The sequence below is a fragment of the Coptis chinensis genome, chromosome 6, assembly GCF_015680905.1.
Source record: "Coptis chinensis isolate HL-2020 chromosome 6, ASM1568090v1, whole genome shotgun sequence".
In the NCBI taxonomy this organism is placed as follows: domain Eukaryota; kingdom Viridiplantae; phylum Streptophyta; class Magnoliopsida; order Ranunculales; family Ranunculaceae; genus Coptis; species Coptis chinensis.
Window position 1 is genome coordinate 86,768,590 of NC_141461.1, and position 14,139 is coordinate 86,782,728.

General features: G+C 34.4%; 1 protein-coding gene across 1 annotated transcript; it reads left to right on the forward strand.

Moving 5' to 3' along the window:
* The first annotated feature begins 3,586 nt into the window (after window positions 1-3,586).
* Window positions 3,587-6,734, forward strand: LOC147495101 (reticulon-like protein B2). The gene is made up of 5 exons (XM_086569611.1): window positions 3,587-3,976; window positions 5,518-5,698; window positions 5,798-5,939; window positions 6,175-6,244; window positions 6,335-6,734. Exons 1-5 carry the CDS (start codon window positions 3,760-3,762, stop codon window positions 6,499-6,501), a joined length of 777 nt encoding a protein of 258 aa, XP_086425737.1. The 5' UTR covers window positions 3,587-3,759; the 3' UTR covers window positions 6,502-6,734.
* Window positions 6,735-14,139: the final 7,405 nt, after the last annotated feature.

Genomic DNA, 14,139 nt, shown 5'->3' on the forward strand with positions numbered 1-14,139 from the left:
ATAAAAATAGACTCTTACATATATGCAAATTGTATAGAAATTGTAAACTATCGAACTAACCTAGAAAAACAATTAACGGAAAATCAAAAATTGAATGCAGATGTATTGAACTAACCTCAAAGAGTAATTAACGGGAGATTGAAACCTGGATGCAAATGTAATGAACTAATCTCAAATACTAATTAACGAAACATGGAAAACTGGATGTAATTGTATTGAATTAATCTTAATGAATAACTAATGGGAAATCATAAAGTGGATGCAATTGCACTGAACTAACCTCAAATAATAATGAACGGAAAATTTGAAACTTGATGCAACTGCATTGAACTAACCTCAATGAATAATTAATGAGAATTTGAAAACTGGATGCAACGTACTACATTAAACTAACATCAAAGAATAATTAATGAAAAATCAGAAATTTGATGCAAATGCATTGAACTGATAACCCTAAAACATATTTGTATTATATGTAAGGGGAATAAATGTCTCGACAAATATAGTTTTGCATTTTAAGAAGTGTTTATCATAATTTTTTTATTGTGATTGGGAATGTCTTGCTATTCAAGTAGCTTCAATATTATCTTCGCCACATTGGACATTCTCACAAAACTTCAATCAAACTTTTATTGTTAAACCTAACAATAAAAGTGAGTCGATGAGTTTTATCAAGGTTTGATGATTCCTTTTTATAGAGAGTGGTGCAAGAAATTTAAATGAGTAATTAATATAATTTTCATATCTCATAGTTATGCATAGTTGCTAATATTTTTTAGAATAATTTAATATAACGACACCCGTTTGTAGGACACGTTCATGTAATAATTTTTTTCAAGTGGGAGTAGTGTATTATTTGAGGATATGGAAACAATCAATCTGTTTTAGTGATTTGTACACATTAGTACGTATGCTGAGCGGTGATGATTTACCGCTAAATCACCATAAATCTAATAAAACTATTATACAAGCTAGATCGAGTTTAAGATAATTTCATTTGAAAATTACAGATTAATATCCTAAACAACAAAGTGAAGAGGCTATCTCAATTTGATCTCTTAGTTTCCAAGTACTTATACACCATAATCGCTGCTCATTAACGTATTTCGGTTTATTTTCAATAAAAATATATTCTGATTCGAAAATTTGCCTCCAAATCATCATAAATATAAGAAAACTATTATACAAGCTAGATCGAGTTTAAGATAATTCTATTTGAAAATTATGGATTAATATCCTAAACCACAAAGTGAAGAGGCAATCTCAATTTGATCTCTTAGTTTCTAAGTACTTATGCATCATAATCGCTGTTCATTAACGTATTTCAGTTTATTATCAATAAAAATATATTCTGATTTGAAAATTTGTGTGAGACATTTTGTAAAGCTTTTTTAGCATACAAAATATTTAATAGATCCCGGGCATATGCCCGGGTCCAAAATCTAGTTATTCTCTAAAGTCAGGCAAGTACCGTTGTTTTGGAAGCCAAGAATCTGGAGACGATTGGTTGAACACATCCGAACACTGGAATTGCGCTTGGATTACTCAATGTAGTGGCCAGTGATGAAATCTAATTTACTTGTATTGCACTGTTCCATCATATCAGTACTTCTGCTTGTCTCTGATATTCTTAATCGAGTAGCTTAAAATTCAGGCAATGGTTTGTATAAAGTGTATATATTGGTGGTCTCGAAATAGAATTATGGTACTGCTCATCTATTATTCTCTCCTCGACATAGTACAAAATATCACGGTATATATTAAGACTTTAAGAAAAGATATATAAGTATCACGATATATTTAGAGATATATACGATTGTAAATATCGATAATATTTTAACGACATTTGTGATATTTAGAGATATTTAACGATATTTATAGATATTTGGTGATATTTTGTGTAAGTAACAATTTTATTTAATATTTACCATTATATTTCAAATAAATATAAATTATATATCATGATTTATCAAGAAATATCCACAATATCCATGATATTTATCGATATTTTGGATATATATATCATATTTGCATATAAAACAATATCAAATATTCCTAAAGAGGAAGATATATTCACGATACATATCTATAAATAAGGTATTGATATTTTGCTATATTTCTTGATATTTTGAACTATACTTATATATATATATAAAAATCTCATTGTAAAAAGTTTGTCAATCGATTGTCAGTTCTTCTAGGCTGTAAATTTGAAGATTTTTTATTTCAAGTGTAACTCTCCCAAGGACCAAAATATCGATATCGGTTAATATGTCAGTGTACCCAAAAACCAATATATATCGGATATATATATTTTTTTGTGACCAGTCCAAACTATTTAAAATATCAAAATATCAAAAATATATTGAAAATATCGGATTTATATTAAAAAATGGTCAAAAAGTCAAATGATATATATTGTAAATATCGGATACATCGATTATCTCGGCGATATAAAGTTTTATATCGGAAATTCCGATATATATCGGGAAAAAAGAATTATATATTCGGTAGATATATATCGGAAATATCGATATCGGTATACCAAAATACTGACATATATCGGATATATCGGCGATATTTTGGTCCATGAACTCTCCTATTTCAATGCCATTCTGTAAATCCTGGTTTTGCAGCATTATAGCCATTGCTTTGTGATCGATTGTAGTCAAAGGCGCTAAGCTTTAAAAAAGCAAAGTTTTTTTTAGTGCTTCGCCTTGACCAAGGCACGAGAGGTAGTATAAGGCGTGCACTTTTTTTATGCTTTTTTGCTTTTTGTCGAGGTGTGAGCGCATTGGCAGCCACTTTATCAACTTTTACAGTTTTTTCGTTTTTTTTACAATTTTTGCTATACGTGACACATTTACACTCGATCCAATTGTTGTATGATATAAGAAATTGTACAAATTTAGTAAGTTTCATTGTGGAGTATACTTTAAACTTAATTTTGACTAGTTTTTGTTAAATTGTATAGATTGAGAGAAAACACAAAGATGGATTAAATTTTAAATGAAGTTTTACGGGATTCTAAAATTGAATCACGTGTTCTATTTTATGAAAAACTCATTTGACTCAATTCTATCGGTTCATTATTTTAGTTTATTGAAGTTGAGCTAAATTGTATTGAGAGATACGAGTTTTATTTTGCTATTTACTTATTGCTTAAGATTTTTCTTTTAAATGAATACAATGGTTTTATGTTTACAATCACATAAAATTAATTTTAAAGTTTGCTAAACAAATCAAGAATAATTCATGTCATATTTAATATTTATTTTATTTTTTATTTGATATATCTATTTTTTTTTACTACTGCCTCACTTTCGACGATCGGTAGCGCCCACTATCCAGCAAAGCTTTAAGGCACAGGAGGGTGTTATTTTAGGTGCGCTTTAACGCCTTGACTGCACTGGCTGTGATCACACCCACTATTGACCCGTATAAACTTCTTATGGGCTCATTGCCTGTATTCTTATGGGCCTGGACCGGACTAAGTAGTCGTGATCAAAAAAATTAATATAATCTAACTAAACCTTGATTAGGCGATTAGCCGACATAAATACAATCTAATAAAACGGTTTCCTTTGAGATTAAGTAATTATTAATCTTTCATTTCCCACACGGCCACACCCACTATAAATACAGCCCACACCTCATTCTTTCATTTTCTCTAATTTTTCATCTCACTTCACTCTCTCTCCACTACTTTAACGATCGTTACCGTTAGGGTTATACTCACTCCGTTAACTAATAATAAGTATGGCAGATCACATAGAAGAAGAGAAAAAATCTGAATCATTGATGGATAAAATCAGTGAGAAAATCCACGGTGGTCATGATTCATCATCATCTTCATCTGATGATGAGAAAGATAATGTGAAAAAACAACCATCTTCACCTTCACCTGTTATGTCCGGTATTAATCGGTTGTTTGGTAGACAGAAACCTGTTCATAAGGTTTTCGGTGGTGGTAAACGTATGGTTTCTTTCTCTTTCTTTGTTTTTAGTGTTTTATTATGATAGATCGAGATTTGTTTTTGGTTTATATTTAGTTTGTATGAATTTTGGAGAGTAGATATTGTTTTAATTAATTTAGTAGTTTTCAATTGATCTTGGCTCATTAGATCATTTGAGATTTTGTCAGTGGTATTTAATTGAGTGGTGATTGACCACAAATAATAAAGTAATACTATGTTTGATCTTGTGACTTTGTAGTGGTGGATTTTTGTAGAAACTATATTTGTAGGGGCCAAGTTTGAGCTGTAAGCTCTTTGGGCCGCAAGGCAATACACTTGGTGTTTTATAGTCCAAGCGTAAGGAGTGAAACTACTCAACCTAGAATATGATAGCATGGGCGTGTTCCATTTACAAAAATTTAGAACGTTCATGGGATAATTAAAGCAAAGGGCTTGGGGGGATTCTCCTGGGGCAGTTTGAAATTAAAAATGAATTTTCTATATCATGAGAAACGGAGTGGGGGTACATGCATGTTAAGTAAACAAGTCGTGGTCTCATGTTCTGATAACTAAGGTTTGAAATGTGTACGTGCTATCCTTGGTTTAAACTTTTGTCAGCTGATCAATAGTTATAATACATAGCTGCTAGAGAGACCCAGTTAAAATGTGTGTGCTGTCCATTTTCTGTAATGTTGTAAGATAATCTTTGGTGACATTATGTAGTGAGACTTAACTTAAACAAATGTGTACATGCTGTCACTGGTCTGTAAGCTGTTTGCTGATCATTGGATATGGTATGTAGCAAGACCAAGCTAAAACAAATCCTTATACACTCTCATTGGTCTCTAAACTAGTAATACCGCAAAGCGGTGTTGACCGACCTTAGGTCAGAAAAGGGGGTTTGGCAGAGGAGAAGAGTCAATATTGAGAAAAGGGGGAAGATAAAGATTCAACAAGAATTTATATTGATTTCGGACAGATGAAGAAGATTAGGGTGGAAAAGCTAGATTATTGGAGAGGAGAGGAGAGGAGGAAGAAGAAAGGTTGTATGTGTGCGACAGACATTTACTTTGTGGGGGAATGAAGGAGAATGGTTGTGTGACAGACAATTTTTTTTGTGACGGACACCCATTTGTTTTTTTGCCTCCTAATCCCAAGAAGACCTGCGTTGGTCAATTATTCATCGATAAGTGGTTAGAATATGTAGAAATATTTAGCTAAACATTTATCTTGGCTTAGACTTAGCTCACCTCTGCCAAAATTGCCAAGTTACTCCTATGGAACAAAAAATTCTTTAGTGAGTAAAGTCTTGTCCAACATGTTTATCTTGTGTCAAAACGCAATTAGATTGCCAATAATTGAGAATGCTTAGTGTTCAGAGGGATGGAAGTTGAGTAAATAGAGACCAGCCAGTCTGTGGAATTCTGATAAGTCTATGTAGCTATCCTGTTGCTGTAAACAACCCCCCTCCCTCCCTCCCCTGCTTTAGCCCTTACATTAGATGGTTGAAAGTCGGACACGATATGTAAATGTGGCTTTCCTTCTTTGTTTTCTTTTGCAGCTGCTGATGTTTTCTTGTGGAGAAACAAAAAGGTTTCTGCTGGAGCGCTCGGTGTTGCCACTGCTGTATGGGTTCTCTTTGAGTTGCTTGAGTACAATTTTCTGACTCTGGTGTGCCACTGTTTGATACTGTCTCTAGCACTCTTATTCCTGTATTCGAATGCCACCAGTTTCATCAAAAAGTATGCAGTTGGTTCCCTCATACTAATTGTTAGTATTTGAATTTTATATCCTTCATGAATATGCACTAATCTGTTTGCATTTGTAATTGTTGTCATTAGGTCTCCACCTCAAATCCCCAATGTTCATCTTCCTGAAAAACCTGTTCTGGAGGTTGCCTCTGCTTTGAGGAATGAAGTCAATTGTGCACTTTCTGTGTTACACAATATTGCTTCTGGACGAGATCTCAAAAAGTTTCTTTCTGTAAGTTGACTTTTCTATGTTGATTAAAGCCTTAATGCATTGATATCTTGGAACTCCCAAGTCCCAAGTCCCAACAGCCAGGAATGCTGTAATTAGTGAAATGAAGTTAGAGCATGGTTTTCCTTAATCTGGACTGTAATGGACTTTCTTCCACATCATTATGTTGATACACCCCTAACCCTTTGTTTTTGTTGCTTGTTTTGGATTTCATATAACATTCTTTTCGTCTGATTAGGTGATTGCTGGCTTGTGGGTCTTATCAGTGGTAGGAAGCTGGTGCAATTTCGTGACCTTGTTCTATATAGGTAATTTGTGGATTTCTCTCTCTCTCTTTATCTCTATTGTACCCATCTCTCTCGTGGCACTCTGATAATTTGTCTTGAACATATGAACAGTATTCGTGTTGCTTCTCACTGTGCCCATACTCTATGAAAAATATGAAGACAAGATTGACCCCTTTGCTGAGAAGGCAATGCATGAGATCAAGAAGCAGTATGCAGTGTTTGATGCCAAAGTGCTAAGTAAGATCCCAAGAGGGCCGTTGAAGGACAAGAAGCTGTAGGTTCCAAGTGCTCTACATAAACATTAATAGGTAGATATGATATTGGGTAAGTTTGGTGTTTTTGAACTGTTGTAACTTTTACCCATACTCTCTTTAATATGCTTGGTTGTTATCGTTTAAGAATATGGTACTTCTCTATAGAACAGTCCTAAGTTTCAGATATTTTGGATGTTTGTAGAATCTGTGTTTTAATGATTTAGTGAAATAGTGATGCTAGTATATTGTTTTGTGGCTCTCTGCTTTCATGTGTTACTTTCTGGCGTGTGAATTGTTCAGCCAAGGCAATGAGGTACTTGTGTTCATGCTAATATATCGCATTTGGGGATCTACTTTTTCAGAGAAATGAGTCTCGCAACACACTTCTGTAACAGTTACGTTATAGTGATTGCTACTAAGATGAGCCTAGATGACCGAGTCCGAGAAATATTTTGATCTAATAATTGAAGACGGCATTGAATCTTGAGTACAAACCTAGTCTCCAATTCTACTATACTGAGCGTCAATTGATCTTTCTTTTTATCTTGAAAGTCTATTAACTATTAGGGTTAACTAGTATTAACCCCCAACTAGATAGTAAATTAGGGTCTCCCCCACAAATAAACTGAAAAGTAACACACGGTCAACCTAATTTGATATAGGTCCTATTACTGAAAAATAACCCCCAATTTGTGTTGGGCGGACTCTCAAAAAAACAATTATTACAAATATACTATTGGTTTTAAAAAATTCAAAAAAAAATAATTATTACAAGTATGCCATTGATTCTAAAAAAATTGAATTCAAAACCTCAAATTTAAACGATTCGGTTAGTTCGTTTGGGACTTACACCGTTTGGGACTTAGTCTAAAACGACCCGACCGTCAAGAGTTTAAAAAACGTAACTTTGAATTTTTTTTTTTGAAGTTCAAATTCCAAACGCATTAGGCCATCGTTTTCGTTTTGACCATATCTAAGTCCAAACGGTGTGATCATATTTTTCGTTGGAGACCTTTTTTTAAGTCCAAACGACTCGATCTGCCATATCGTCGTTGGGGGATTTTCTAAAAAATTCAAAAACGGTTTGTGACCATTTTTTATAAGTCGAATCCCAAGTCCCCAAGCGGCCACATCGTTTTTAGGAAACTCACCCGGACGGTTTAAGTTTGGGGTTTTGATTCATTTTTTGAGAATCAATGACATACTTTGAAAAAATTTTTTAAAAAATGACACACTTTTTAAACCCGGGTGTGGCCGTCAAATTTTGATATAAGTTTTGGGCGCGGTGTAATTCAAAAGTCGTTTGGGATTAGTCCAAACTTTCGATTTATCTATGTATCGGGATCGTTTAAGTTTGGGGTTTGAATTCAATTTTTGAGAATCAATGACATATCTTATCGTAATAATTGTTTTTATTTTTTAAACCAATGATACATTATTTATATTTATTTAAAATAATCGTTTTTTTAAATAAAATTATTATAACACAAAATAATCCAAATATTGCGATCGTCAAATACCTTTGATATTTGTTTTGGATATTTATATATCTTTTTGAAATAGATATCCAGTATAGCCAACCCATAAACACTTTTAGGCCCCCTCCCATCAAAACACTTTTAAAAACCCGGTCAAATACTCTTAAAAACACGGTCAACTCTAATTTCCCTGGTGAATCCTAATTGGCTTATCTAGCCGGGTAATACTAGTTTATCCTATTTTTTTATTTCCATTTTTTGATTTCCGGAAACTTTCTGCCTGCTTTACTCGATGTCAGATTGAGTGAATGAAGCAAACCATTGTGGAGGGGCAACCAAGCTGTGATCGTGAACTTAAACAATCCTACTGAAAGTAGCAACGAGAACCTCTTTGTTGTCTGGTTTATTGTGAACATCCTTAAATTTATCCCCTGGTTATACCTTCTAATCTTCTATTAGATTTTTAAACACCAAGTAGTTTATCAAAAAAAAAAAGCTAAGCAACTCCATGGCTGACAAAGTGACAAGCGTGCCAAATGGGCGCCCAAAGCCTAGACCATGACCATGGGCCTTGCTAAGAAACAACACAAGACACGCCAATCATAGATTCATAATTCGCAATATCTGAAAATTTTGAGAAATCGCTTTGAGGTTCCAATATGTCCATTCTGCCCGAAACCCGAAAAAAAAACCCGCACCGAATTCTACCCGAGTCCGAACCCAGACCAAAATACATAGGGTCGGGTTTGGTCACACTATTTAAATCCAGACCGACCCAAACCCGACCCGATAATTTGGCCCTAAACCCGTTAAAAGGGTTAAAAAGCCCGAAACCATATCCAGACCGAACCCGAACCTAAAACCCGGTTATATAGGGTAAAAATGCCCGACCAAAACCCTAACCCGAACCAGACCATAATTCCTATCAGCTCTAAATTTCATTTATTATCTATTTATTTTCAACAAATTTTGGTCTTTTGCTCATTACTATTTACTTTTGGTCTTCAAGACAAATTACTTTTGACCATACGCTTACTACTCTTCTCCCTCTTTCCTCCAACAACTCCCCAAGAACAAGACAACCCAATCACACGTTCTTGATGAAGAGATTGGTGGGTTTGATGGTCTTCTTAAAGTTTGCATTCACTCGGAAAATTTGCAGCACCTCCTCAAATATCTCTTTCTAAATGTGGTCACCAAGGCTGAGCAAATCAACAGGTCGGATTCACACCACCAAAAGAAGCTGAAACTCCCAAAAAGCCATCAATCTTATTATCAAATCAACAGGTTGGATTCACACCACCACAAGAAGCCGAAACTCCCAAAAAGCCATCAATCTTATTGAGTTATTGTCTTGGAATTGCTTGCCTTGTTTGGTCTACTTTTGTCTTCTTCTGCTTTTCAAAAAATGCAATCATGTGTGCTTTGAATCTTTGATGATTGTTAGGTGGCTTTACGATGTTAAAGTTAAACAGATCAAATCCAATAAAAGAAGATGACTTTTGATTAATTGGATGAAAAAGAGGTTTTTCTTGAGATATTGAGATCTAATAGCTGAAAATGACGTTCCTGATGAAGAGATCTAATATTCTTTTATTTCATATATTTCGGGTTTTATCATACCCGAAACCTAGGGATGTCCATTCTGCCCGAAACTCGAAAAAAAACCTTGCACCGAACCCGACAAAACCCGAACCTAAACCCAGACTGAAATATATAGGGTCGGGTTTGGTCACACTATCTAAACCTGAACCGACCTGAACCCGACTCGATAATTTGGCCCTAAACCCGTTAAAAGGGTTAAAAAGCCCGAAACCATATCCGGACCGAACTCAAACCCGAAACCCAGTTAGAGAGGGTAAAAATGCCCGACCAAAACCCGAACCCAAAACCCGTTTAGAGGGTAAAAATGCCTGACCAAAACCCGAAACCGAAACCCGGTTAGAGAGGGTAAAAATGCCCGACCAAAACCCGAACCCGAACAAGACCCATAATTCCCAACAACTCTATTTTCATTTATTATCTATTTGACTATTTTGAACTTTTGACTTTTGGGCTGATTACTATTTACAACTTTACAAGTGCTGATACCCACGTGGAGACTTGTAGATATAGGGGAATATTTACTTTTGTTTGAGATTTTACATATTTGTCCCTATTTTATGATTGATGGGCTCCTAACAACTCTATTTTGAGGGTGAAAATGACTTTTGTGAATAACAAAATCTATTAATACCAGGTTACATATTTGTCCCTAATTTATGATTGTTGGGCTCCTAACAACTCTATTTTGAGGGTGAAAATGGCTTTTGTGAATAACAAAATCTATTAATACAATGTTACATATTTGTCCCTAATTTATGATTGTTGGGCTCCTAACAACTCTATTTTGAAGGTGAAAATGACTTTTGTGAATAACAAAATCAATTAATACAAGGTTACATATTTGTCCCTAATTTATGATTGTTGGGATCCTAACAACTCTATTTTGAGGGTGAAAATGACTTTTGTGAATAACAAAAATCTATAAATACAATTCTCTACACCTTAAACTCTCCAATTCTAATCATAAACTTAGTTATCATATTCTCTCTACAACTACAAGCAAGTTCTTACAAGCAAGTGCTAATTCAAGGATAAAGAATGAAGATTGAGATTAACAAGTGATTTAAATATACTTCAAGAACTTCTCCAAAGCTAATTCGGTTAGTACTTCTTTCACAATTTAATTTTTCATTATATAATTAGGTACTTATTACTCTCTCCACAAACCCCCACTCTCTTGTTATTAAGTATTATATATTATTTGGTTGTAGTGTTTTTTATTTATTTATATTTTTTAGGAAAAAAAAAATGGATGATGATAATAATCCCACAGAGTTGGGATATGAAAGTGATTCAAATAATATGGGTGCTCCCCCATCAACTGATAATAGTCATAATACTAAGGCTAAAAGGGCAAGGTCAGGTGTTTGGGAACATTTTACTAAGATGGAAGTTAAGAATAAACTTGGAGTTATGGAATTAAAAGCAGTTTGTTGCCATTGTCAAAAACCATTAGCTCATTCTGCATCAAATGGAACTACTGCTCTTAGAAGGCACGTGGAAAGATGTTTACAAAATATTGCACCCAATGCTAACCAAACTAATTTGTCTAGAAGTAGTACGGGTGAAGTTTCAACCTGGTCATATAATTCAACACAAGAACGCTATCACACAATCAAGTTTTTTGTAATGAGAGAACTTCCTTTCTTAATGGTTGAAGATAAATATTATTCGGAATTTATTAAGGGTGCTTACTTTCCAAATTTCGAAAATATTTCTAGACAAACGCTTGGTAGAGATATTCAAAAAATGTACAAGTCCAAAAAATTGGATATTATTTCATTGTTGAAAAATGCTCCTGGAAAGATTTCTCTTACTTCTGATCTTTGGACTTCAATAGCTCAATCTCAATTTATGTGTATCACAGCACATTGGATTGACAATGATTGGAAAATTAACAAAAGAATTATTGCTTATTTTGAGCATCCAGAACCACATAATGGAATATATATTGCTAAAGCTTTGATGGAAAAACTTATTGAGCATGAGATTGTTGGCAAAATTAGCACTATAACTTTGGATAATGTTAGCAATAATGGTGCTACAGTTGATGAACTTATCCCTAAGTTATTTAGTGAAGAGATATACGGTAATTTGTTCCATGTGCGTTGTAGTGCCCACATTTTAAATCTCATTGTTAAAGATGGGCTTAAGCATTTTTCTGTTTTACTTGCTGGATTTAGAAGCTTTGTCAAAATGTTGAGATATTCACCTAGAAAATATCAAAGATATTGTCAATTTTGTGAGATGGATGGGTTTGAAAAAAATAAAATACCAATAGATGTGCCCCATCGTTGGGATGCAACATATGAAATGATGAAGCATATTATGAAGCATAAAAAACCAATAAATCACATGTTGCAAGAGGTGAATATTGGGTTTTTGCCTAATGAAGAAGTATGGGAAGCAGCTGAAAACTTGAAAGATTTTTTTGGTGTATTTGCTGATGCTACAAAGCTTTTTTTCGGCTCATTATATGTCACTGCTAGTGATTTCTGTTTGACAATTGGGCATCTTAAAAATCTTCTCAATGATAACCCTGAAAGTCCAATTTGTGAAAAAATGCTTTTAAAGTATGACAAATATTGGAACAATATGGATTTTCTACCTTTAGCAATTGCATCTGTTATGGACCCGCGATATAAGATGGAAGTGCTAAAGCATCTCTTGTATGCTAATGATTCTTCTACTTATGAAACAAAACTGAAAGAATATCGGAACAAGTTGGATACACTTTTTGCATCATACCAGAGGAAATTGGGCAAAGAACCTGCCAACATAGCCTCATCATCATCTACATCTACATCAAAATTAACAAAGTTTATGTCAAGAGGACAATTGCAATTGCCCACTACCAATCAAAGGGAAATGAATGAGTTGGAGAAATATTTAGACTCTGATCCTATTCCTATTTACAATGACGAGAAATTTAATGTATTGGATTATTGGAGGACTTACGCCGGGACTTTTCCAGTTCTTTCGGTAATTGCGCGTGATCTATTATGTGTTCCTGTGTCTACAGTTCCTTTCGAGTTTGCTTTTAGTGCAGGTGGAAGAATTATGTCTGAGTACAGGTCACAATTACTTCCAAGTACCTTAGAAGCTTTGGTTTGTTTGAAGAATTGGTGGATAGCTGAAGAAGGAGTACCAAACGACAACGAGCAACCAGGAGGGGTGATATCAAATTTTATAAATGATTTCCATAATTTGGTACTTTGAGAGTTCGAGATGTATATTTTCTGTAATAGGGGCGTGGATGCCTAGCCTCCAGTCTTAGAGAGCTGGTTACAAGCATCCAAAAAAAAAATGAAAAATGGAGTTTCTTATTATCATTTGTCAAGTTACAGCAAAAACTATTGATTACAAAAGCCATAAGACATAGCAAAAGGCCAAAAGCCATAACATGTTCTTTACAAATTAACCATTGGATTACACTAATGTCAAACACAATCCCATAACGAAAACTTAACGAACACATTATCCACAACCAGGATATAACTCAATAATGAAAGTTTTTAGTCAAAGTCAAAATTAACCAAAAAAAAATCCACTTTACCTTTCTGGCAACCATTCCCATAAACAAACCCATCACCAACTCCCACAAGATCTATACAGTGTAACAGAAAAATATCAAAAGTAACAAACGCCCACAAGAAGGAATACAAAATCAAACACTCATCTAAGTTAATCTATTTTTTTTTTATAAATAATATACAACTATAAACAAGTTTTACAACCACCCCAGTGTTTGGAAGATCGTGTAAAATGAGGATCATAACTCTCCAGAGACCAACTCGACAATTTTGATTCAGCTCTTCTGGTTGGCTGGGAATGTCACGCCCTGAGACCCCAGCACACATCCCAAGGACGATGAGTGAATCTCGAGGCTGACACCCTCACAATTCTACCGAAATTTCGGCAGAGTTTTCTTTGTTTAATCGACCTTCGTAAACCCTAAAACCGTCATAAACCTGTCATAACCTGGAAATCCTAAACTACAAACTTCCAACAACCATATATATACAACCCAACCTTCTAAACAACATTATATACATCCACCCACTTAAGAAGTGTAATCTACTACGAATACATCAAATAAATACATCAAAAAGGAGCCGAGCTCTATAAATATACAACCAAAATGCCTAGACTATCTCTATACAACCCAACTACGAACTTGACTCTGTCCTCGTCAAGCATAAGGGAATCCTCCCAAATCGCCATGACCATCATCGCTAGGGTTAGGAAAAAACTCCTCCAATAACCGCTCGTCGTCAAAATGTTAAGTAGGATGAGCAACAACGATGCCCAGTAGAAACACACATAACCAATAAATAGTCTACTTATAGAAAACATTTAAAACATGCAGGGTTTCTATAATAGTATTCAAATATTGTGACTAGGTTACATCACTAACTAGCAGAAATCATCTCGACATGCTTTATTGATATACAAAATAGAGTTTTCACAATCATCATACAACTATTGTGGCCGCTGCATCCTATTAGAATGGTGAGGGTACGACCGGTACTCGGCCCGATCCGCAGGCAATCTCGGTTCAAGACTTTTCCATGTGAAC